Genomic DNA, 23,476 nt, shown 5'->3' on the forward strand with positions numbered 1-23,476 from the left:
CTGTTCTTCACGTGTTGCAGCTCTCCACAGAAGTGGAGCTGAAAGGGACAGACAGATTGACAGCCTTCTCTCTTTGACCCCGGGGGTAGGAGAGCTTATAGTCCCGGGCTCAGAGGAAGAATGCCCACATTGGTCACTCCCTGAGTTTAGAGTGCTCACTTGCTCCGACTGACTGCCGGATGCCATTCCTTCCGCAAACGACACAGGGCCTGCAGGCTGACAGATGGAGGCCTCGAGCCTCTGATTCCGTGGAACTATTGTGAAGGAGGCTATTTCCTCTCCTGCCCCAGGGGAGCTTGGGGTTGTGCCAGGGGTGAGAGTAAAATCGCTGAACTGCGGGGCAGAGTAGAAGGATTTCAAGTTGCCAGAGCTGCCAGTGTTCCTTGAAGTATCTGGAAGTTTCAAGAGGAAGGGGTGATGGGGAGGGAGGGGATGTGGGCAAGGAAGCGAGGCATAGACTGCTGCGGCGAGAACGCCTGTGTTCCGACCTGCAGCCCACAGGCCGTGAGGATGGCGGGACCACCACCAACCCCCGGTTTGAGATGGGGGCCGTGACCTGGTGGCCGGAAGAGCGGGAAAAGCAGGAGCGTGGGTTGGCTTCCCCCCTGCTCCGGCCCTGGAGCGGCCCCACCCCCTGCCCGTGGATCCTGCTGATTCACTGGTGGAGCCAACGGTGCCCGGTACACTGCGGTCCGGATCCCTACCGTGGCCTTGGGCGGGGGCTGGCGGCCCCTCAGGGACAGGTTGACTCTGGGCACCCGCCAGCGAGGGGCGGACCAACTCCTGCTCTACCCTGGAGTGCCCAGTCCAAGTGCCAGGAAAAAAAAAGAAAAGAATCCACTTTGAAATCATTCAAATGGAAATGGGGGCCTCAACATGTATTCTTTCATCTGTAGGACCCTATTTCCACTCCAGCCTCAGGCAAGTTCAATCTATTTAGGAGGACTCTCTCTCTTTGGAGCTCTTTTGGCAAGTGGCTATTGTTAGATGGCAAATTTCTCTGTCCGTTCACACTTTAACTTTAGGGGACGGAGGCTTTATTACATGAAGCAAATTAGATTTAGAGTTATCTTCAGTCGAACCTTCTGTCTTAATCCAGAGGGAGAGAGGGCAAGTGAAGAGATGATTGCATGGATAGGCCCTAGAACATTAGTAGAATAATCCCAAATGGGAATTAAGCCTCTCCGAATTCTCCTCCGTTTCTCCTCACTCTGCTCCTTGACCTTTTGCCTCCTGTAAGATTTCTTTCTCTTCCCCACCCTTCCCAGGCAGGGAATTTGTTTATTGTATTGTACTCTCCCAAGTGCTTTGCACGCAACAAGCGCCTAATAGATACGACTGATTGAATGAATGAATGAATGAATGAATGGTTAGTGTAAGTATCCTTTGGACAATCCAAACCTAGGGCTTCTAGAGCGCAGCTCTTTTGCTAAATTACGAACAACTGTAACTTCAGCCCCGTCGCCTAGACCGGATTCAGATTTATCTGCCTGGGCTGACCTTTGAAGAAGAACCGAATCTCATTCGAAAGCTTCTCGCTGCAGTCAAAGCCTTAGAGAAATATATTTTGGATAAAGCGGCTCTCTTTATTCTTTACTGACTTCTAACCCCGTGCTCTGTATATTACTTCCAGTCGGTGTATCGACGATTGAGGTGCCCGGCCCAGCAAGATAAACCTACAACACCAGTATCCCCTTCTGCGTCGAGCCCCTCCCTGTACGTGGCTTCCCATCACCTCCGGGGGAGTAGGTCTTCGGGCCTTGACACTGAGAGTGCGACCACCACCCGGAGCACGGAGAAGGAGATGGACAAGAATGGTACGTGGGGCTTCCAGATAGGGACCTGGGCAACGATTTGTTCTCATTGCTCTGGAAACCGCCGCTAAATAACCCGGTGAATACGGCTAATTTGATCATTCAGTTTATGGGTTATCTAGACCCGCCGTTTCCTCTTCAACCCAAAAGTGTGTAACACCACTGTTTCCTAGTTGGATTTTTCACTTGGATCATGCCGCTGTTAACCGCTGTCTGTAGGTATCCCCACCCACTCCCTCTCTACCGCTAATTAGTAACGAGGCAGGGTTGTCAGCCCCTCCAGATATCTCCCCATCGTCCTCTTCCCATTCTTTTCCAGACTACTGGAATGGGTTGTGTCCACCTCATCATCCACCCTTAAACCCACTCCTCCTTATTTTCCCATCCGTGCTGACCCCACCATCAGCTTTCCCATCCCAGAAGCCCGTAGCCTTACAGTCATTCCGGATTCCTCTTTGCCTTTCAGTTCTCACAGTCCATCTCTTGTCAAATCCTCCCTGATTTTCCTACATAACATTTCCTGGATCTACCCATCCTTTTCCACCTAAACAGCTACCACCCTCGTTCAAAGTTTAGCCGTATCACGGCGAGGCATCAGCCTCCTAGGTGGTCGCCCTGCCTCCAGCTTCTCTCCCTTACCGTTTATACTGTCTGCTGCTGTATGGATCGGCGGGCTCGACACCCATTTCTCTACACCTCAAAAACCCCCCACTGGCTTCCCCTTATCCTTCTGAATCGAAGAAAACCTCATCTCCCTTAGCCTCAACCAACTCTCCCCATTTTATATATCTGGTCTCTTCCCCCATTACGCCCCAGCTCACTTTCTTTGCTCCTCCCAAGCTCACCGTCTAGACAAACCTCAATCTCAATGCTCCCCCTGCCCGGCACTCTCTGTCTCTGCAAATACGACAGATCGCACCTCTCCCCTCATTCAGTGCCTTCCGAAAATCCCCCCTCCTACTCTCCTCAATTAGTTCCCAGCCCCCCAAGTCATACTAACCTACCAGAGGTTTTCAGTATTTATTTAGACCCATCCTGAACACTTTTGTATATGTTCTACTCAGTTGTGCTTTCCGTTACTTTCTTCGATAACTATTTGTAGGTATTTTCTTGTCTGTCTCCCCTATAGGGTCACTGTAGGCTGAGGAATATGTTACTTGCTTGTTTTGTACTTCCCAAGTGCTTAGTACAGTGCCTTGCACCCAGTGGGCTCTCATTAAATGCTATAGTTACTACTTCTACTAAATGAACAGGCTAATAGTAATTAACCTAATATAAAATTATAGTAATGTCTGTCTCCCCCTCTAGATTGAAGCTTGTTATGGGCAGGGACTATATCTGTTGTTATATTGTACTCTCCCAAGTGCTGAGTTTTGTGCTTTGCTCACAGTAAGCGCTCAATAAATAAGAGAAGCAGCGTGGTGTAGGGCACGGAACACAGATCTAGGAGTCATAAGGTCATGATTTCTAATCCTGGCTCCACTTCTTGTCTGCTGTGTGACCGTGGATGAGTCACTTCACTTTTCTGTGCCTCAGTTACCTCATCTGTAAAATGGGGATCGAGACCGTGAGCCCCATGTGGCACAGGGACTGCGTCCAACCTGATTTGCTTGTATCCACCCCAGCGCTTAGTTAAGTGCCTGGCACATAGTAAGCCCTTAACAAATACCATTATTATTATTATAATAAATGTGATTGAATGAATGAAGTGAGCAGAATGACTTTTAAGGCAATGGGATTCTGGGATGGGAAGTGACCACATGCTCACTTCTGGATTGGATTTATGTCTGAGCCATGTTCTGCATATGAGTGTTTGTGCACACACAGCTCTAACCTGGCGATGCCCTGGGTAGCTGAGATACACCAGAAGCATGCTGGGAGTTTTTTGGGAGGGCATTATGCTATAAGGCAGAAAGGACAAAAAAGAATGCATCGTGACACCTGAAGGAATCCTGGTGTAATCAATCAGTAGTATCTACTGGACATTTACTGTGTGCAGAGCACTGAACTGATTACTTGGGAAAGTACAATATAATAGAATTGGTAGATTTGATTCCTGCTCACAAGGAAGGGGAAGACAAAGAGAAGAGTACAGCCACCTGATCAATCAGAAGAATTGGGCATTTGGCCGTGGTTTACTGTTGTCAGGGAGATGGAAGTGGTGTCTATTGGCCAAATCATTGACTCTTTCCTTGCTCTTTCACCTGTCCTGCGGCCCCCCCTTTATATAAAAAAAATAAATCAGGTCAGTCCTAGGGAAAGAAATGTGTACTCCAAGCTGGTCCCTTTTCAAGGTGGAGGACTCCTTGCCAGTATTAGAATGCAGATGGACTCCTGCATTTTCTCTGCTCCTCCACCGTGCACTGGACCCGTGATTACAGAATGCTTAGCCCTTCCCAAGGTACTCTCGACCACCACCTCAATGCTTTTTGTCTTTCCCGATCAGAGAGTGAAGATCGGGATGTAGACGACCAGTCTTCCAACAAGCTGTCCATCCGGGAGCGACGGCGGCCAAAGGAGAGGAGGAGAGGCACAGGCATTAATTTCTGGACAAAGGATGTAAGTTGGGGAAGACTCGAGGGAGGGGAGGCACCCGCTTAGACCCTTTGTTTCCCAGAGCAGTGGAGGGTCCCTTTCTGCTTTCGGGAAGAAATTAGACCTAGTTCCGTGTCAGGAAGCCAGCAGGCACTCCCTAAATATTAATAATATTAATGAATGAAGAGGAAGCCGCCTATTAAGCCAAAACTCGAATTGATTTAAAACAGAATTTAAAGCAGCCTTGTAAATAAAGACAAAGAATTTATCAGCCCTTAGAGGAATCTTGGAAGTAAGATGGATGAATCCTCACTCTTTAGTTTCCTCCTGGCATCAATCTTTTCTCTCTACGGGTGATCCGAAGGAATTTATTTGCAGAACTGATTTAAAGCAAAAGCAGGCAAACGAAAGCTGCCCCTTTGGATTTGGACAAGCTCTTTTTCCCCCCTGAACTCACTTGATAATGACCACTTCAACTAGGCTTTTACAAGTTGCTGCCTGAGATGGGCCTGCTGAAAGGGTATCCAAAGAAGCGTGTCTTTGTACAGTTAGGCTGTTCCTTGCCCAAGACCCTTAAGTGCTTAGTACGGTGATCTGCACATAGTAAGCACTCAATAAATATCATCGATGTTGGAATAGATGATTGATGGGTGCTTAACTTACCTTAACTGCTCCTTCTTCTGAATTTAACATAATCCTGAGGGCCCCACCTTGTTTTTCAGGAGGATGAAGTGGATGGCACTGAGGAGGTGAAGGAAACACGGGTGAGTGACACACCAAGAGGCACGCATATCCCTTGTGGGAAGCTCCGGTCTGCTCTGCTGAACGTTGCCAGCCACAACAACTGTCAGCAGCTGTCAGAAGCAGTGGGGTCCAGTGGATAGCGCACAGGCCTGAGAGGGAGCAGTATCTGGGTTCTAATCCCGGCTTTGCCTCTTGTCTGCTGTGTGAACTTGGGCAAGCCAGTGCTTAGAACAGTGCCCGGCATATATTAAGCACCGAAAAAATACCATTAAAAAAAAAAAGTCAATTAACTTCTCTGTGCCTCAGTTACTTCATCTATTAAAAGGGGATTAAAGCTGTGAGCCCTACGTGGATTATGTCCAACCCGATTAGCTTGTATCTACCCCAGCTCTTAGTACAGTGCCTGGCACATCGTAAGCACTTAATAAATATCATAAAAAAATAGTGACAAGCCAGTAAGCCATGCATATCCCTTGTAGCGGGCCCGCTGAACGTTGCCAAACGCAGCAACTGGCCCTGTGCAGGCTACTGAATGGCTGGATCGAAATCTCCAACCGTGGGGAAACCAACCCATGGAGCTTTTTCATCTGAAAAGCAGGCAGGTAGTCTGTGTGGCCAAGTTCCAACAGGCCCCCAGTTCCAACAGGCCTCTCTCAACTAGATCAGTCCAACACAAGGATCCTGAATGTAGCGGTTTTCATTTCCTAGGAAGCAGTAGGTCTAGCAAAAGAGCCCCAGGCCCAGAGGTTGCTTCTGTTCTTGGCTCTACCATTGAATGATCCTAGGCAAGTCCCTGACCCACCACTGTTTCTCCTATGGATGATAACTGTAGTGTTTCTTAAATGCTCAGTGTGGGGCCAGCACTGAGCTCTAAACTGAGGGAGGTACCAGATAATTAGGTCGGACACAGTCCTTGTCCTAGGTGGGGTTCCCAGTCTAAGGGGGAGCGAGAACAGGAATTTCATCCCCATTTTACAGAGGAGGAAACTGAGGCACAGAGAAGTCAAAAGACATGCCCAAAGTCACTCAGCAGGCAACTGTGGACCTGGGAGTAGACCCCAGCCCCGTGCTCTATCCACTATCCCAGGCTGCTTCTCACTGCTTCTGCTTAATGGCAAGATGAGCATTGCCTGGGTGTCTCCCCACCTATCAGGGGTCTTGGACCTCAAAACGCAAACCCGGGAAGCCTTTGACCTTCTCAGAAGAAAAGTGATATATACATTCCAAGTATTATCCTTTCTATTTTCTTTCTTGGTGGAGAGCAATTAGTACAAGTGCTTAGTAGAGTCTCTGTACATAGGCTGTACATAAATGGCATCGATTGATGGAGAAAAGAGGGGAATTTCTGAATTATCAAATGGGAGAATAATCCGTGAGACACACTTTTTTCTTTAAGCTTGTCTTAGAGATGCTTTAGCATTCCACTGCAATGAAGCCAGGACATGTATTCCCTTGATATACTTGGAACGTCCCTCAGGGGCAGGGGAAGGAAATGAGGGAGAAGCACGTTGGGATGTGTGATCAGAGAAATTCTAAGCTGTCTCAAGGAGAGGGGAGAAGAATGACCCAATATGGAACTGGCGTGGTTCCAGTACCTCGAGAGGTGATAAGCTCTTTAAGTCTATCGAGGAATAAAGTGAATTCGGAGGAAGGTGCTCCGGATCGATCCTGGGCTAATTGACGAGCGGGGTTTGGCTGCAAACTCCTGTAGTTCTGGGCAGTGGAATAATCTCCAGATGGTGAAAATGGTACACATTCTGCCAGAGAGCCTGAAATTGGACGCCATTGAGAAGCAGCATGGCCTAGTGGATAGAGCACCGGCCCACGAGCCAGAACGACCTGGGTTCTAATCCAGCTCCACACTTGTCTGCGGTGTGACCTTGGGCACGTCACCTTTCTTCTCTATGCCTCAGTTACCTCACCTGTCACATGGGGATTAAGACTGTGCTCCCTGTGTGGAACATGGGCCGTGTCCAACCTGATTAGGTCGTATCTACCCCGGCTTTTTGTACAGTCCTGGAACATAGTAAGCACTTAGCAGATACCTTTAGGGGGGAAAAAGAAGGTCACCAGCATTCGTGCAACCCAAACATTCCTCCCTGGCAAGCAGTTAGCCCACGCCCAGCCCAAAGCAAAAGAGTTCTAATAGTACTGGGTGTGTTGTCTGTATGCCTGTGTATGCCTCCAGTGAGGGAAACAGCCCGGGAAAACGGTTTTGTTTATGGGGCTGGCAGTGTTACCTGTTTACCTGCCTGGTTGAATTGGGGTTAGGCCTGGAATTTCAATCACTTTAAGCAACGCCAGAGAATACGTTGCCTCTCTGTGAGCACAGAAGGGAAGAGCCCTATTTTTAGAAGCCGTATGTTCACCTCACCTAAAGCTAGTGTTTGTTCCAGTGGAATTATTAATTAGCTGTCCTCTTTCCGCCCCACACAGCCCCCTTCCAGCTCTGGCAGGTGTGCGGGATGTGCACGCTGGCCCATAAGCCCTCTCAAATTGCTGCAGTTCCCCCTCATGACAAGTAGCCGGTGGCATCTTGCCGCTCCTCTGCCTCCTCCTCCGTCTCCGCCGGCGTGTCCATCCGTCAGAGTGGCAGCAATAGAAGCACGGCAGCCACGGTGCCGGCCCCTCTCTTGCCCTGTCGGGAAACGGGGAGGGCTGCCGTTGGATTTAAATGGCCCGGCAAGACTCTAGACGAGCACTGCCAAGAGGCCAGCGGCATCCTTTTCTGATTTCCTGATTATCGGTTGAGCCACAGCTGCCGGTAAGGACCCTCTCCAGCTCAGTGGCATGGCAGATTCTTTCAATCAGTCGATTGTATTTACTGAGCACTCACAATGTGCGGAACACTGCACCAAGTGCTTGGGAGAGCACAATACAGAAGAGTTGGTAGACATGTTCCCCGCCCACAAGGAGCTTACAGTCTAGAGGGGGAGACCGAAATTAATATAAATAAATTACAGATATGGGCACAAGTGCTGTGGGGCCGAGGGAGGGGTGAATAAAGGGTGTAAAGCCAACTTCAAGGGCAATGCGGAAGGAGAAAAGGAATTGAGGGCCTAGGCGGGGAAGGCCTCTTAGAGGAGTTGTGCTTTCAATAAGGCTCTGAAGGTGGGGAGAGCGATCGTCTGTCGGATATGAAGGGGGATGTGATCGTCTGTCGTTTCCCGGATCGACTTTGGGATACGTATAGTAGGGAATTTAGGATTAAATTATTAGGAAGCTGACGTGCAGCTTTAAAAATCGTAATAAAATCCTCAAACTAGAAGGGAAGGCCAAAGGTCACCTCTCTTCTCGGTCAAGGAGGACTATATCAGAAACCATTCCAGATTGATAAGGTTTTTTTAATTCCGATCTTCAAGGAAGGTGATAGTACAACAGTATATGATGAACCAGAAAGTTCTTCCTTGGATCCAAGTCCCCCTGCTAGAATTTTAGCCTACGTACTTTGGTTCCATAGTCATAGAGATGGAAAACAGCTGGTCACCGTTCTCTGCATAGTAATGCGGCATGTCTGACAAGTTGGCAGTCTTCCCGGGGCCTAACCTCCGCCCCTCTCCCGCCCCGCAAAATCCCATCCAAGCCAAAATTTTTCACCGATGGGTGTCAGTGACAGATTGTATGACTCATGGTAGGTGGGGCCGGAATAAGGGTGAGCTCACGACATTAGAGTCAGTTTCTAACATTTAGGCGGGGGAGGGTCTGAGCCTGACCCAATCCCTGGTTCTCACAAAGCCCACCTTCATTAGAAAAACCTTAAACAGTAGTCCATTCAAGAAAATAGCCGCATTAAGACATCTTCATTCCCTTTTTGATAGTTGGGTTTCTTCTAATTCTTTGGGACAGTCTCCATCCTTCTCAGCTCTTTTCCAGTGCTCAATTCCAGAGGAGAAATCTCATCCAGACAAGGCAGTAGTTTCCCGGAAGGCACTTTGACAGGGTGACCTTTGTTTTCCTGGTCGAACCTAAAACAAGGGCACATTCTCTAGTATAGACGCCGCTTTAAAGGGACACAAGAGGATGATGGGCACTTGTGTCCACCTGCCTTACTCTCCTACTCCTCGCCCCTCTGACCTGCCTTCCCGTTGCGGACCACCGGTTACAAATAGCCAGTGTTTGCTGCTCTCTGCTTGTCTTCCATTTCCACTTAGAGGAGTAACTACTCTTATACTTAAAGTTTCCCCAGCCAGTCCACCTTGTATAACTGAATTTTTCACTAGAGGGCACAAGCAGTAAAGAAGAACGATGTCGATGAATAAGCAGAAAGGCGCCCCAAGGAAGCCGAGGGAGAGAAAGTGCTTTTGTTTTTAGGAGTAGCTGAAAACCTCTTATATCTGGGTACTGAAGGCAGCCTCTTCCTCTGCTTTTTCATCTGAGAAGCACTGCACCGGTACCAGCTGGAGAGTCCAGGCCCTGTTCATTTAGATTAGGTGACCACTGGGCTTTGCTCAGTGGAAGTTTTGGACAAGAAATGGTTTGCTAATTTTATCCTGACGGCCTCTCGAGATACTTGTCAGGGGAAGCGGAGTGGCTCAGTAGAAGAAGCACGGGACTGAGTCAGAAGACATGACTTCTAATCCCAGCTCTGTCACTGGCACGCTAGGTGACCTTGGGGAAGTCACTTAACCTCTCTAGGCTTCAGTTTCCTCATCTGTAAACTGAGAAGATACCCCTTTTTCCTACCACTTAGATTGTGACCCCTATAAGGGACAGGAACTGTGGTTGATCTGATGATCTCGCATCTATCCCAGGGCTTCACAAACAGTAGGTGATTAATAAATACCATTATGAATTGTCCTGGCAGTCAAGCTTCCCGGTACATTTTACCAGCGTCTTGAAAGAAGCAAGGGACGGTTAGTATTAAATCGGCTCTCTTCTCTTTCTAGAGTGATTTTGTTCATTTATTCATTCAATCATTTATTGAGCGCTTACTGTGTGCCGAGCACTTTAGTAAGCACTCGGTAAGTATAATTCAGCAATAGAGAGAGACAATCCCCGCCCGTGCAGGGCATACAGTGTCGAAGGTTACATGCCGTGGATTATTAATTCTGAGTCTCTTAGTGGAAAATACATTTTTATCGTATTTCTGGAATCACTGTTTTTAGACTGTGGACTGATCCAAGGCAAAGGCAGTCACGTACTTTTGGAAAGTTTCCCCTTTCTGCCTCCTATTTTGGGCAGGTTGTCCAGGCAAGCCCAGGATGGAATTTCTAAACAAGAGTACATGAAGCTGCCATTTTGATGTCATCAGCAGTGTTCATCCTTTCCTTTTTTCTTTATGAATTAAGAATCTGTTAATGGTATTTATTGAATGCTTGCTATATAGAGAGCACGATGCTAAGCACTTGGAAGAGTTCAGTACAACAGAGTTGGTAGTCACATTCCCTGCCCACACCAAGCTTACAGTCTAGAGAAGGATTTAATCCCTGTTTAACAGATGAGGAAACTGAGGCACAGAGAAGCTAAATGACTTACCCAGAGTCACACAGCAGTCCAGTGGCGGAGCTGGGATTGGTTCCTAGGTCCTCTGACTCTCAGGCCTATGCTTTTTTCCACTAAGCCATGCTGCTTCCATGATATAAGTGAATAAATTTCTTTGGCTACTCTTGTCTAACTGTGTGTGTGGGGATGTCTTCTAAACCAAGCGGATATTTGCAAACAATACATTTCCAAAGTATCTGCCCCCTTAGGGTTAGATAAGCAGTATTGCCCAGTGGAAAGAGCACAGGCCTGTGAGTCAGAGGACCTGGGTTTTAATTCTGGCTCCACCACTTGCCTTCTTTGTCACCTTGGGCAAGTCACTTAACTTCTCTATGCTTCAGTTTCCTCATTTATAAAATTGGGCTAAATCTTATTCGCTTCTTCTTAGACTATGAGCCCTGTGTGGGATGGGGGACTATGTCTGACCTGATTTTCTGTATCTACCCCAGTGCTTAGCACAGTGCGTGGCACATAATAAACATTTAACAAATACCAGGATTATTATTGCTATTATCATTATAAGAAGTTGAATGGGGAAGGATTTGCTGGGAAAAATATATTCCAAAAGTAAATGTTTTGAGTTCAAACCAAATGAAAGGTAATAAAAATGAAGAAAATTTACTGCTTTTTATTGATAGAGTGGTGTCTGACAGTGGAATCTCGGGGCCTGCTTAGTCGGGGACAGAGATACGCCAAATGGGAAATGAAGCTTGTTGTGATGCTCAATTTCTGATTAAGCTAGTGGAAGGTAAGATTATGTCAAGGGAGTCAGAAATATTTCTGTAAATACCTCTAAAGGATGCCCTTGGGTTTTTTTTGTGTGTGTTTTTTAAAGGGTAGTTAAATGAATTTTAGTTTGTCTCCATTCCAGTCGGTCTTTTCCCTCCCACTTTTAAACAAAGGATTTTTTTTCCTTTGCTAACTTTGTGCATGGTTTTTTATCCAGTAAGAGCATACACTGTATTCCTGTCACAGGATCTAGTTATGAAGTATATATTCACGTGTCTTTCCTTGTTGCTCCCACTCCTACCTGGGGCCATGGTTTTGAGAAGCTCAGGCATCATATACTACGTAATGTCTCCCACCTCAGTGCACCACCCCCCGCCCAACCGACTTGGTTGTGTGTCAGATCCACTTTCAGACAAGTCAAGAGCGAGGGCCAAGGAGCCTGGCGTCCAGAGTGTTCAGTGACACCTTGGGAAATATTAAGCCTCTAACTCCACAAGCTCCCCAGCCTTATTCAAATGATATGTCTTCCACGGGGCCTTTCACGATTAAGCTCTCTTTTCATTCATTCATTCAGTCGTACTTAATTAAGCACCTACTGTGGGCAGAGCACTGGACTAAGCACTTGGGAAAGTACAGTACAGCAATAAACAATGACATTCCATGCCCACAATGAGCTCACAGTCCAGAGGAGTAATCATGGTATTTGTTAAGCGCTTACAATGTGTCAGACAGTGTACTAGTCCCTGGGATGGATACAGGCAAATCGGGTTGAACACAGTCCCTGTCCCACCCAGGGCTCACAGTCTCAATCCCCACTGTACAGATGAGGTAACTGAGGCACAGAGAAGTGAAGTGACTTGCCTTCTGCATCACCTATGCACTTGGATCGTACCCTTTAAGGCACTTGATATTCATCCCACCCTCAGCACTTTCGTATACCTCTGTAATTCATTTTTTTTATATATTAATATCTGTCTTCCCCCTCTAGACTATAAGGTCCTTGTGGGCAGGGAACTTGTCAGTGCTCCAAAAAAAATAGCTGCCCTTGAAGTTCAAGGATATAAAAGGCACATCTGAGACTTCTGTTGATTAAACTGGAGTGGCAAATGATTTTTCAAAGTGATCTCCTTTTTTTTCCCATTCCCCTCCCCTCACCTGAGTATCCTCTGCTCTTACAGCTTTAATTCAAAACTAAAAGTACTGCAATTTCCCTTAAGAAAACACTTCAAATCCTCATTTTAGGTACTAGAATGCACCTAAGCTACACCCCTTCTCTTTAGAGTAAAAGGAACCCTGCCGTTTTGCTCATATCCGTATTGTAGTCGGTTTTTCCCTCAAATCCAAACCCCTCCTATTTATGATGTGTTTTGAGTGTAAGAATATTCATTCCAGTTAAAGGACAGCTCTTGGTTGTTCTTTAGGAACCTAATCATACCTTAGCCTGAGAAAGGGACAGAAATATTTTGCTGTCGTTGACCTTGATATCTGACTTGGCAGATGCTTTTTAGATTGACTTCTTGTGCAAGAGAGTATTTCGTGCATCAAGGTAATGGCCAGTGCATCTGGTGTCTCTGGGGATCCGCCTCATCTTGCCCTTCTGATACACCCATCTCCACCCAGAGAACCTCATCTTCTAAACTGTAAGCTCTCTGTGGACAGGGAACATGTTTACCGACTCTGTTGTATTGTACTCTCCCAAGCGGTTAGAATAGTGCTCAGTAAATACCACTGATTGATTTTAATAATAAAGATGGAATTCTCTTCCCCTCTTCAAAACCCTATTTAAAACTCACCTCCTCCAAGAGGCCTTTCCAGATTGAGCTCCCCTTCTCCCTCCACTCCCTCTACCGCCCCCCCTTCACCTCCCCGCAGCTTAACCCTCTTCTCCCCCCATCTCCCTCTGCTCCTCCCCCTCCCCCTTCCCATCCCCTCAGCACTGTACTCATCTGCTCAACCGTATATATTTTCATCACCCTATTTATTTTGTTCATGAAATGTACATCGCCTCGATTCTATTTAGTTGCCATTGTTTTTACGAGACGTTCTTCCCCTCGACTCTATTTATCGCCATCGTTCCCGTCTGCCCGTCTCCCCCGATTAGACCGTGAGCCCGTCAGACGGCAGGGACCGTCTCTATCTGTTGCCGACTTGTTCGTTCCAAGCGCTTAGTACAGTGCTCTGCACATAGTAAGCGCTCAATAAATACTATTGAATGAATGAATTTATTAAGCACTTACTATGTGCCAAGCACTGTTCTAAGTGCTGGGGTAGATAGAAGGTAATCAGGTTGTCCCACTTGGGGCTCACAGTCTTTAACCCCATTTTACAGATGAGGGAACTGAAGCACAGAGAAGTTAAGTGGCTTGCCCAAGGTCACACAGCAGACAAGTGGCGGAGCCGGGATTAGAACCCACGTCCTCTGACTCCCAAGCCCGTGCACTTTCTACTAAGCCAGGCTGCTTCTCTATGATTTTGCATGGACTGTATTCAGCTGTGAGGAAAGGGGATGAAAAGAGAGTAGAAGAGGACTGGAGCTTCTATGCAGAAACCCTTTCATCAGCTGGTCAGTCTTTGCGGGCTCTGGGCTGTCCGGTGTGACTTTTTTACAGAGTTCCTAAGAAACCTCTCTTTCTGTGCACTGCCTCCCAGGGCTGCTCTTTCCCAACATGTCCTTCCCTTCCCCAGAAATAACTACTGTTTCTTGGTTCTCTCCTCTTCTGTCCTCCCCCGTTGCCCTTTAGTGGAATTCCACGCCCTTTTCCCCCAAGGTCTCCTCAGTGGAGCCCACAGGTGCTTCCTGGGCCTCAAGGGAGCCCCAGCTCGCCCTCTCTTTTAGGTAAAATTTTGCTCTGTTTGGAATTGTCCCCGCTTTCAAGCCTGATTACCTAATATGGTAAGGTATGTCCCTATCACAGCCTGGGCTGCCGGGGTAGAACAGCTTGGCCGGGGATCACGACAGGGTAGTTGAACCGCTGCGATTCTATTGTCGGGGAAAAATGGGTCATTTCTGCTGTAAAGAATTCTTCCTCCGAAGAGACTCGGTAGCCAGCGCTGTTCTTTTTGAGAAGCAAGCTCTGCCTTGCCAGTCCACAGAGGGGACAGATTATAAACCTGTGTTTTTTTTTCCTTTCCTTTTTAAACAGATAGACTGAAAGGGAGAGATTAGCCTGTCTCCCAAATGAGAGGGTTTTCGGGAGAAGTTAGATGTTGGATGAAATGATAGGCTTCTTCATGATGTTGCACAGTAAGAATAGATTTAATAAGTGGTGTCTGTCATAAACAGTCCTGTTGTAACCCAGATCTCGGTGCTGGCAAGGATTCTGCACACAGAGGAGCAAAGAGATTTTGGATGGGGAAAAGGCTGCAATTAATAACAGCTAGCACTGAGTCCTGGGAAAGAGACAGAGTCTGCGAAATGACAACCAACCGGCTCGGGGTGAGCGGAGCGACCTTCTGCCCATATGCATTAAAAAACATTCTTCACATTGGCTCAGAAGCATTTCCCTCTCTTTCCCTCCTTTGTCCCTCTCTTTCCCCCTCCATTCCCTTTCTTCCTCCTCTTTCTTCTCCTCTCCCTGCTCTCCCTACCTCTCCTCATCTCATTCCCTATCTGACACTGAGCCATGAAACTTCTACAACACGTCAGGTTAAGGACTTTGTTCTGTATCGTTCCCTTTGATATGTAGATGTAACCACCAACCTTGCAAAACTACAATAAAAGCCAGGCTTCTGCTGGCCTTAGGTCATCCCATTTGGGGCTCACAGTCTAAAAAAGAAGGAACACAGGTATTGAATCTCCATTGAATCTCCAGGCCAGAGAAGGTAAGCGACTTGCCCAATGAGAAGCAGTGTTGCCCAGTGGATAGAGTCAGAAGGGCCTGGGTTCTAATCCTGGCTCTGCCACGTGTCTGCCCTGTGACCTTGGACAAGTCACTTACCCTCTCTGTGCCTCAGTTCCCTCAGCTGCAAAATGGAGATTAAGACTGTGAGTCCTGTTTGGTATAGAGCCTGTGTCCAACCTGATTAGCTTGTGTTCTCCCAGTGCTTAATGCAGTTCCTGGCACATAGTAAGCATTTAACAAATACCATTTTTTTAAAAAAATTACACAGCAGGTCCATAGCAGAGCTGGAATTAGAGCCCTGTTTCACTGACTCCAAGGCCCGTGATCTTTCTTCTAGGTCATGTTGCTTACCAGTAGTCGGTCAATCATATTTACTGAGCGCTTACTGTGTGCAGAGCACTGTATTAAGCGCTTGGGAGAGTAGAGTATCACAATAAGCAGATACATTCCCTGCCAGCAAGGATCTCACAGTCTAGAAATTTGCAGGTTGACTGGACCTTCTCCAACTCTGACCCTCTCACATCCGCCCATCTCCTGCCTCTTCCATTCTCACTTCCCAATCCTGACACAGATTCTTCAGTGCCACGCATTCCCAGCACTATCAAGCCTACAGCCCCTGACTCATTCTTACTTATTTCCTTAGACCTCTGCCCAGTCTTCGTCCTCTCTCATACTCCCTTAAGGCTGTGCCCTCTCTATTAATTGTCTAACTACTAAATCTCTCCAGCTCCCTCTTCCAGTACCCTCACCAAGGCTCCTTCTACAGCCCCTTCCTCCTCCCACCCCTCGTATTTGTTGAGACTCTTAAATTAGTCCTTGTTGATTCTTAGTTCCGAGACATCTCTTTGATTTATTCACCTAAGAATCCCAAGCTATCTAAGGAGACCCCCGAGAAAGCCGCTTTGGCTTACCTCCGCGTTCCGAGATGATGAAGGGACCCTGCATTCAGAATCAGCACGTTTGGAAAACAAGCATCCACACTTGAGGGAGCCTTGATCGATGTTGTAGCAGCAGGCCCTCTAAGCAATCTGCTCCTGCTGCTCCAATATTCTTGCTCCGCAGGCTTCGGTGTCAGCCATTCTATCCTGGGAAGCAAAGGGGAATTCTGGGAGTACTGAACCCCAGAGAGCCGAAACGTTCTGCTCAGGCTGACTAAAGTATAGCGCAAGGGAAGTCTAGAAAATTCCTGGGACTTCCCTTATTTTATTTGCTAGTGGTTCTCCCGTTCTGGCCTGCTCTTTTCTCAGTGGATCCCCTGCTTGTCTCAGTTGACGAGTCTCTAGGAATAACTCACCAATTTAGAATCTTAAATCTAACTTACTACGTGTGTCGTTCATCCCCCCCGACGCTTGATTATAGAAAAGCATATTTCAGTTTTTGTGGCAAAATTGGAGAACTTTCAAAATGCCCTGATTTGCATTGGGCTATGGGGGAATGACTACCCTACGTTTAATTAAGATTTGGAAAATTGGTAACGATTTCATACTCCCGAGCAAAAGTTTGGTTTAATGTTACCCAGCCTGATTTCCAGTAGCTCAATGCTTAGGTCGGTCTACTGATAGCTACAGTAAGATCACAATTGAGGTATTAAAATGGGTTGCTCTCCCTGATTTTGGTATCTTGGTGGAGATTGGGTGGTTACCGAGTTTAAATGGAAAGAGATGGCTATTTCCTGCCAGTCATAAGGTTCTGTTCAACAGTTTAGGTATTGCAACCAGCCTGTATCGAGGGAGCAAAAAGAGCCACTTGAACATCCTGGAAAGAAAAAGATTTGGAGGACTTTGGATTGAAATGTATAAAATCCCGAAGGGTGTGAACAGGACCAACACCAAGTGGGGCCCCAAGTCTGACAGAACCAGGACAAAGGAGCACATTGACGCTTGAAGGTGGCAGGTGGCAGGTTCGGAACAAACAAAGGGGAACCCTTCTTCATGAAAACTTTTGAAACTTGTCACCGCAGCAGACTGCAGGGTGACAACAGCGGGACTTCATTCAAAAGGGATTTGGAGAAATTCATGGGCTAAAGGGTTGTTGGGTTATGAAAGGGAAGTGAGCCGTCTCTTACCAGCAGGGCAACCAGCCTTCAAGTATCTCGTTTCCATTGTCGAAACCCAGAATCCCGGGCTCTTTGGTCCATTGGTTTGACCCAGCAGTGGTTTCATGCCTGGTTTTATATTTTTCCAGGCAAGAGAAGGTTCAAATATGTGTGTCAGTGAACCTAAATTAGAAGAAGCGGCATAACCCTGTAGAAAGAGCACGGGCCTGGGAGTCAGAGGATCGGGGTTCTAATCCTGTCGCTGCTACTTGTCTGCTGGGTGACCTTGGGCAAGTCACTGCACTTCTCTGCCACAGTTTCCTCATTTGTAAAATGGGGATTACGACTGTGAGCCCCGTTTGGTCCAGGGACTGTGTCCAACCTAATTATCTCGTATCTACCCCAGCACTTAATACAGTGCCTGGCACATAGTAAGCACTTAACAAATATCATACAATTATTATTTTCTTTTTTCACAGGGTAAAGACCGTGAAAGCATTTTAGATTGTTTAATAATGCAAGCCCTTTGCCACTGTTTCCACCAGAGGGTGTGCTCCTCTTGTTGGAAGAAAAAGAGAAGAAGGTTTTAGAACATTTTGAAACCTTAACACCCTAACAAAATATTTTTACCACCATAACCCTTAGAGGACTCAGTTTTGTTTTCTAGTGTATTTCAGGCAAGGGAAACTTTTGAGCGAAACTATCACACCTAATCTAAGACTCTTCAAAATATTTTTCATACGAATGAAATGTTGGCTTTAGAAAACGGTTGCCCGCGTAGCACCGTCTACACACCTGCCTGCTCCCGTTTGTTCCCCAAGCTCTCCCCTGAAAATTTAGCCCCAGATTTCTAATTCAGCCCAGCACCAACCCTCTGATGGGGAGAAGGAAGGCTGCAGCCTCAATGTGTTGTGGTTTTTGTTTTTCACACTTGGAAGAACAGCAATGAGGGTCATGTTATTTGAGGAAATGTTTGCACGGTCGCATGTGTTCATTGCTTTGTTTGCTTTCTTATGGCTGTAGCCTCTTGTCATTCCAGATGACATTTATGTGTTCTGCTTCGGCTCATTAAGTGCCGTGGCGAGAGGAAGAACTGTTAGAAGTGGGAGCTCCCTCTTTAACCCTTCCTGAAGGGATTTGGTTTTGATGGAAGAACATCCCTCTCTGTTTTTCTCATCTGCTCACCTCCTTTCCTACCTCCCAAAGATCCTTCCACGTAGTAAGCTGAAGTTTCAGTGCTTTTGATTCATTTTTCTTAGCCTGTGGGTTTTCGGGTCTTTCTCAGAGCAGTGTGCACCCCCTTAAGCTTATACCAGGACTTCCAGAACCCTGTCATAATGATGTTAATTACTGTTATTCACTTTAATTGTTAGGTTATTATCTGAATTACCAAGTCTGGAGATATAGAATTTCTGGCTGAGACTTATTATCTTCTTGTAGAGGCTGCTTTCACTATGGTAAAAGGGGTAGGAGATATGGGGGAATTTTAAAAGCTTTGAGCCCCAGACTTTCACAAAGTAGTCATGAAAAGAAGCCAGAAGGCTGCTTTGCACACCTCTCTTTCTCCCCTTCAGTACCCCCAGCAGCTTCAAGCATCCAGTGACAAGACCTGCTACTCAGTTGTCGCAGTGATTTCAACAGTGTTACGGAGAGGGCACCAGTAATCAATCAATCGGTGGTGTCTATTGAGCACCTGCTGTGTGCACAGCACAGAAGGAAGTACTTGGAAGAGCACAGCTCAACAGAGGAGTTGGTAGACACTTCCCTGCACACAGCGAGCTTACAGTTTAGAGGGGGATACGGGTATTAATATAAGCGAATACGGATATGTCCGTAAGTGCTGTGGAGCTGAGGGAGGGGTGAACGAAGGGCATAAGTCCAAATGCAAGGGCGAAAATGGGCATTTCTGCATCAGGCCCAGCTGAACAAGAGAGGGTTTCCCAGGTGTACGTGGGACACTTTGGGAGGGGCAATCATTCTTGCCATTCCCCTGGGAACTATTTAATGTTCAGGTCTAGCAATGTATAACATTATCAGTGAGAGGCATGAAGGAGTGAAAAGCTCTTCTAAAATCACCTGTTTGACACCCGAAGAATGGTTTCCTTCTCCAGTGGGATCCCCCTCAGGGGTGCTTTAGACTCAGTAAAGAATTCCCAAAATGGATTGGGGTGGGGGTGGGGGGGGAATTTAAACAGTTGGTCCCGATATGGTTTTATGGGCAGATCAGCTCCCCCTTGCCTGTTGATTTTTTGCCAGTTTACAGCTCGAACCCTTATCTGGAAGAGTGATACCCAGTAAGATGGGCCCTAGTTCCTCCAATCCCCCAGTGCAGACGGTAAGCGGTGCAGTATAGTGGTTAGAGCATGGGCCTGGGAGTCAGAAGGACCTGGGTTCCCATCCTGACCCCTGTCTGTTGTGTGACCTTGGATAAGTCATTTTATAATAATAATGATGATGATGGTGGTATTTGTTAAGTGCTTGCTATGTGCCAAGCACTGTTCTAAGCACTAGGGGGGATATAAGGTAATCAGATTGTCCCACGTGGGGCTCACAGTCTTAATCCCCATTTTACAGATGAGGTAACTGAAGCACACAAAAGTTAAGTGATTTGCCCAAAGTCACACAGCTGACAAGTGGCAGAGCCGGGATTAGAACCCATGACCTCTGACTCCCAAGCCCGGGCTCTTTCCGCTGAACATTGCTGCTTCTCTGCCTCAGTTACCTCGTCTGTAAAATGGGGATTAAAACTGTGAGCGCCATGTGGGACGGGGACTGTGTCCAACTTGATTAGCTAATATGTAGCCCAGTGCTTAGTATAGTCCCTGGCACATAGTAAGCACTTAACACATACCATAAAAAAAAAAAGAAATTGAATTGAGTTAGTTCTATTTAATAAAGAGGTGCTTTGCAATTCAGTGGGAATTGAGATTCCCTCCTTGGCTTCACCAGTTTCCGGAACAACAGCAGGCAGTCTCTGGCACTGGAAGAAGCGACTGATTTCCTGTTCCTCCTGACTCTCAAAAGAGGGAACCAGAGCTGTCTATTTGGCAAGGTCAGCCAGGTTAAGGAGGCTGCCCAGGGTGTGTTATCCAACCAGCCACAGAACTTAATACCCTCTTTGTGGCTCATCAGCATTTTTTGGCTTTCTTAGATTTTCTGCCGTTCGCTCTGTGCGTGCGTGCCTTTTGTTACTATCAGCTGATATTTTAAGCCGAATCCCAAGCCGGCGGCCCATTTTCCAGGTTTCCTCCCATCGAGGCGTGAACGGCACAAACCTAAGCATTTTGTCCCGTGGCCGGTCGTGTGCCCGGATTCTGTGCTTTAAATTAACTGTAAGCCCGTCAAACGGCAGGGACTGTCTCTATCTGTTGCCGACTTGTTCATCCCAAGCGCTTAGTACAGTGCTCTGCACATAGTAAACGCTCAATAAATACTATTGAATGAATGAATGAATGAATGAATGAAATTAATGGAACTAGACTTCTGCTTTGCCCCTTCATGGTTCCTTTCCAGGTCACGCCAATCTGTTGGAAAGAAATTGAATCAAATGCAGCCACAGGAATCTGTTTGGATGCCGCCTCACCCCATTGCCCAGGCTTTTTTCTCCTGCCTGGATCTTCCTCCCCTCTTCCTTTCCGCCTTCAGAACCTCCCTCCAGGAGGTACTCTCTGATTAATATCCCCCCAACCTCCTCCCATTTCCAGCAGACTATCCCATCAGCCACTTCAGCATTCATGCATTGGCCTATGTATTTGTTATTTATCAGTCTATTACCTCACTCTTAATTATAGCATAATCTTCTACCCATTAGATTGTAAATCCCCTAAAGTCCAGGATCATTTCTTTTACTTTCTGATGTTCCCCCAGCACACAATAGGTATTAGTACTGAGAGCACAATAAAAGAGGGCTGCCCTTGTTTGTGTTGGATCAACATATTCTGGAAGGACTTTCTTGCGCTGAAGAAGTTGGCCTCTTCAGTTCTATCTTTCCTTCCCTTCTTCATTTTGTCTTTCTTATACAGTACCTGGTTTATTATGGCCTCACCACTTAGGTAGGGAAGAGAAGACCTTAACAATTGTATCCTGGGAGTTTTTTCCTGTAATGTGAGAGGTGTTTTTGGAAAAACCATTCTTACAGGTGATGAATTTCCCATCTTTGCTGGTGTTCCTGTGGGTGCCATGTTGAACTGGAATGGCATCTTTAGGACAGCCCATTATGAAAGCAGCAGCAACTAAATTTGCCTTTCGGCGGCGTCCCCAAAAATCAGGAGCCCTGGATTCTAACCCTGTCTCTCCCTCTGAATGGCGTGAATTAAGGACCTCACAATCTAAAGGACCTAAAGGTTTCCCATCTGTAAAAAGGGAAGGCCAGCGACCAGAGATCTTAAGCTCATAGTATAATGTGAAGATCACTGAGATAAGGAATGTGAAAGGGCTTTGAGGAAAAAAAAAAATCCAGGTATACCTGGTCATTCCCTCACGTGTGCCTGTCGCCAAGTACTGCAAGCATCCAGTCTTGCACCAGATGGTAAAAATAATCATCCTGGCGAAGCCTCCACTGGCTGCCCATTTCTCGCCACAGAAAGCAAAGACTCCTCCCGGTCGGCAGTGAGGCTGTGCACCCACTCTCCCCATTTGGAATTCCCATGCTGAGAGAAGTGGTGTGGCGTAGTGGAAAGAGCACAGGTCTGAGAGTCAGGAGCCCTGAGTTCTGATCCTGGCTCCGCCACTTGTCTGCTGTGTGACCTTGGGCAGGTCACTTGACTTCTCTCTGCAAAATGGAGATTCGGTACCTCTTCTCCCTCTTGCTTGGACTGTGAGCCCCATGTGGGACTTGATCGTCTTGTGCCAACACCAGCACGTGGTGCAGAACTTGACATATAGTGATCACTCAAGAAATACCACAATCATGATTATTCCCGCCCTCTTCAGCTGCTGCCCTCCAGCTTGCTGCTTTTATTCCTTCCAAGCCAACTTTCCGATCAGGCCCACCTCCGCCCCTTCCCTCCTGCGCTTCCCCGGGCCTAGAACCTCCCGGCCCCGCGACCTGTATCTGACAGACCACAGTTCTCCCTCCCCATGTTCAGAGGGCTCCTAGAATCTCACCTCCTCCAGCCAGCCTTCCCTAATGAATCGTATCACCCCAGTGTCTACCTCAGGCACACGTATATTGATTTATACTCATCCTCAGCACTTGTGTGTATCTATGTATATTCATTTTTTATGGCATTTGTTTATTCTGGGTGCTCGGGTAGGTCCAAGTGAATCAGGTTGGACACGGTCCCTGTCCTGCATGGGTCTTGCGGTCTATTTGGGAGGGAGAATAAGAGAACTGAGGCACAGGGAAGTTGGAAGGCTTGCCCAGGGTCACACAACAGGCATTTGGCAGTACCAAGATTAAAGCCCAGGTCCTCCGATTCTCAGGTCTGTGTTCTTTCCACTAGGCCACGTTGCTTCTTGCACAGTCGTTGATTTTTGAGCACTCTGTAAATATTTTAATGTTTGCCTCTCCTATTAGAGTGGAACCTTCTTCTGGGCAGCCAGTGTGTCTGTTGTTTTTCTCGTACTTTCCCAAGTGCTCGGGACAATGCATTCAACCTAATGGGCACCCAATAAATACCATTGCTATCAATTAATCCCCAAGCACTCTGTACCATGCTCAGCACACAGTAAGCACTCAATAAATACGTGTCGCACACTCGCTGTGCGCTGAGCTCGGTTTTAAGCGCTTGGGGAGAACAGTACAGAGTTGGTAGACGTGTGATCTGCCCACAGTGAGCTTACCGTCTAGTGGGACGGGGAGACAGATATCAATATAAAAATATTTATAGATATGTACATAAATGCTATGGGACTGAGGATGGGATGAATACCGGTGCTTGAAGAAACTTAAGGCCCTGAATGCTACTACTGTTTATTAACTACTTACTACGTGACAGGGCAGAGTGCTAAACATTGTGGGGGGATACAAGATAATCTGCTCTGTCCCTGGCCCACAAGGGACTCACAATTGAAGAGGGAGAGCAGGTCTCTCACCCCATTTTGGAAATGAGGAAACGGAATCACAGAGAGTTTGGATGTCTTGCCCGAGGTCACCCACCGGACAGAACTGGGACTAGAACCCAGGCCTCCTGAATCCGAGTTGTGCTCTCACAGTGCTCCAAATCCCCTATCGATCAGTGGCATTTATTGAACGCTTACTGGGTGCAGAGCACTGTCCTAAGCACTTGGAAAAGTATTGTCAGTGATCTCTAGTCCGCTGTGGTCTGGCTTCAGACAGTAGGTAAGGTAAGTAC

The 23,476-nt window shown here is 47.1% G+C and overlaps 1 protein-coding gene across 8 annotated transcripts in view; it reads left to right on the top strand.

The window, feature by feature from the left end:
- The window catches only part of PPP1R12B (protein phosphatase 1 regulatory subunit 12B), a 245,567-nt gene that overhangs the window by 130,447 nt on the left and 91,644 nt on the right, over positions 1-23,476 (top strand). For 7 of the 8 annotated variants that reach the window (XM_029068781.2, XM_029068780.2, XM_029068783.2 and 4 more), the window contains 3 exons: positions 1,634-1,817; positions 4,261-4,373; positions 5,072-5,113. In XM_029068781.2, coding sequence (XP_028924614.1) covers positions 1,634-1,817; positions 4,261-4,373; positions 5,072-5,113 — 339 coding nt within the window. Of the gene's footprint in view, positions 1-1,633; positions 1,818-4,260; positions 4,374-5,071; positions 5,114-11,212; positions 11,307-23,476 lie in introns of those variants that run through there. The other variant, XM_029068787.2, reaches the window with a different exon arrangement.

The sequence above is a fragment of the Ornithorhynchus anatinus genome, chromosome 7 (genome assembly GCF_004115215.2).
Source record: "Ornithorhynchus anatinus isolate Pmale09 chromosome 7, mOrnAna1.pri.v4, whole genome shotgun sequence".
Lineage (NCBI taxonomy): Eukaryota > Metazoa > Chordata > Mammalia > Monotremata > Ornithorhynchidae > Ornithorhynchus > Ornithorhynchus anatinus.